Raw genomic sequence first — 2,641 nt, 5'->3', positions numbered from 1 at the left:
AAAGGATACTGGGAGGCAGGGTTTGTGTTCCCCAGGCACAGCAGCCTTTTGGCTTATTGTACCTTCCTAGTACCTTAGTTCAGTGCAATAGACTCAATCCTACTTCTTAGAAGTATCAGGTCATTGACTGTTGCTGCTGCAATTTGATTCCCTAAGTGTTTTCCGTACGTTAGGTTAAATCTCCATTGAGCTGTTGCTTCGCATTCAAAGATGATATTGATAGCTGTTTCCTCCTCCTCATTACATAATCTGCAAATGGGATCAACGTTGTATATGCCCATGTTTTCTCAGATGCCAGTGACCTGTTAGTAGTCCTACCACTCCTCTGTGTTTGGCCCTCTCCAATTGGTTCAAAGTTATTACTGCATAAATGAACAAATTTGACTCATTACTTAAATATTAAACTGAATTACATTGTCTGTTTTCATTTAAGTTTCATTGTTTTGTATTGTAATATTAGAAGACATAATGGATTTGTATTATTAGATTTGTAGCTAATGATTTTTGATAGGGGTGAAACTTTTAAGTTTCCCACCCTTCAATAATTCTGGTCACTTTCACCAGAGTTTTACACAAACTATTCTATCAAAAGTAGGTTACTCAAATCCAGCACGGTAGCAAACCATGTTTCAGTTTATAACTGGTTGTATTTATTATTAATTACTGATATATTTTTCGGTTAAAGAAACTACTTCTTATCGCACAAAACAATGGGACTGAAAAGGGATTTTGTACTGCTTTTAAAACCTTACTATATAATCAATATTTTAATGTCTCTTGGATATGTACTGGCCAAGAAGACACCTGGTGTTTGTGCGTTTTTATTTCCAAATTCAAATCCCCTTTGTGAGCTAGATTCTGTAAGTTCCTTATAGATTAATTTTGTAGTCTTTGACATTCTTTGTCTAATGAGTTTTCTTTGCAGAGAGAGACTGAAATCCTTTTTTTCCTGGTGATCGTAGTCATGATCAGGACGAGAAAGGCAGGGAGTGTAACTATGATCAACTACTTGACATCTAGCTTTGTCTATACAAAAGTAGCCAATGTCATTCTCTGGTTTTATTCTGATATTAGAATGGGCCTTATTTACACAGTCCTTTTTGTTTGTAAGTTTTCTATTTAAATCTCATATGTGTGGTATTTAGTGACTGTTAATCAATGATTATTTGAAGATCGTGAGATGCGGTCTGGTGTGACATAGGTTTAGAAAAACATTTTCTTTATCGTACCAATGTCTTGATTGAAATCATCTTCAGAGCCTGGGATTTACAAACAAAATTATTGTATAATTTAAAAAATGTTTATAAATCCCAGGCCCTGAAGATGATCTCAATAAAAATAGAAACGTTGGCACGATAAAGAAAATGTTTTTCTAAACCTACGTCACACCAGACCGCATCTCATGATCTCCAAATAATCATTAAATCTCATAAAACATATTACGATGAAATTTATTTTATTATGTATTTTTTCTTGGAAACAGTGGTTGGCCTTTTAGTACCTGAACCAACTTATTCTGGTCCCGACAGAGTTACCTATTTCCGCACAGCCCAAGGTTTGGAAGACGAGCTCAACAAGGACAAACGAGTTGTATGGCTGGTCGCGTTTTATACCGCTTGGAATCCAGCCTGTGTCAATCTCGCACCTGTTTTTGCACAACTTTCAAATGAGTAAATCATTAAAAAAAAGACTAATACTTTTTAGCGTGTAATTGTTTTTTTTTTATTCTAGTTATGATCTTGAAACTTTAAAATTTGGTAAAATCGATGTTGGGCGGTACCCGGAGGCGGGAGTCAAGCATCATGTCAACGATTCATCAGTCAGCAAGCAGCTTCCGACTATAATTTTGTTCAAAGAAGGAAAAGAATGCTTGCGCCAGCCGATGGTCGATCGGAGCGGAAAACTGAAAAAATTCTTCTTCACCGAGGTAGCTGATTTTAAATTAATTAATACATATTCATTTCTTTGATTTTTATTTTTTTAAATTTCCAGGATAATATCAAAGCGGCGTTCGATTTGAACAATCTGTACAAAGAGTGCAAGGCGATGCCTACAAAACACAAGAAAACCCAGGAAAAGGGAAAAATTGAATAAGTTTCCTCATCCAGATTCATTTTGCATTACAAATTATTTGATGTTAAGCGTAAAGAAAAGTTCAAATTGTTAGTTATCTGTTTTTAGTATTACTGCCTAGTCAAACAATTTTCAAAGCGCCAAGCTTTGATATCGAACATTCTAAGCATCTGATGTATCTTAGAGAATGTAATTTGTTAAAAAGATTTTTAGCTAGTATTAATAACTTTTTTTTTGCATGTGTAACTCAAAAAATCAGTTTTTATTGTTAATTCTAGTTAAGGATGTTCCTCATAATAAAAATATTCTATTAATTGCCCTTTTGTACAATAAACTTTCTACATTATTAATTTACTTACAATCTTAAACTGTACAGCTGCCATTATGAATAGTGTACCAATATTTTTGTATATATTTATTTTATTTTTATTGTGTGCATATATATGTTTAGTTTACTCAATTGATCTAAGGAATACCAGATTTTAAGAATTTTGTTGTGTAATTTTTATTAGTTTTGACATACCTGAAAAAACTAGACATGTTTATAAATTAATTAAATAATGGCAAA

General features: G+C 33.2%; 1 protein-coding gene across 1 annotated transcript; it reads left to right on the top strand.

Annotated features, from left to right (window-relative positions):
* The first annotated feature begins 585 nt into the window (after positions 1-585).
* LOC106665789 (thioredoxin-related transmembrane protein 2 homolog) lies at positions 586-2,641 on the top strand. The gene is made up of 5 exons (XM_014392497.2): positions 586-860; positions 926-1,106; positions 1,484-1,670; positions 1,732-1,927; positions 1,993-2,641. The coding sequence occupies exons 1-5, from the start codon at positions 711-713 to the stop codon at positions 2,092-2,094; spliced, it is 816 nt and encodes a 271-aa protein (XP_014247983.1). The 5' UTR covers positions 586-710; the 3' UTR covers positions 2,095-2,641.

Source organism: Cimex lectularius, unplaced genomic scaffold (genome assembly GCF_000648675.2).
Source record: "Cimex lectularius strain Harlan isolate CLEC.00 unplaced genomic scaffold, Clec_2.1 scaffold197, whole genome shotgun sequence".
Taxonomy (NCBI): Eukaryota; Metazoa; Arthropoda; class Insecta; order Hemiptera; family Cimicidae; genus Cimex; species Cimex lectularius.
This window is presented reverse-complemented; position numbering and strand designations above follow the sequence as displayed.

Coding starts and splice junctions, on each gene's coding strand:
- LOC106665789 (XM_014392497.2), top strand. CDS start 711: ATGGGACTGAAAAGGGATTTTGTACTGCTTTTAAAACCTTACTATATA. Junction 1,107..1,483: donor TTACACAGTCCTTTTTGTTT/GTAAGTTTTCTA, acceptor TCTTGGAAACAG/TGGTTGGCCTTTTAGTACCT. Junction 1,671..1,731: donor TTTGCACAACTTTCAAATGA/GTAAATCATTAA, acceptor TTTTTATTCTAG/TTATGATCTTGAAACTTTAA.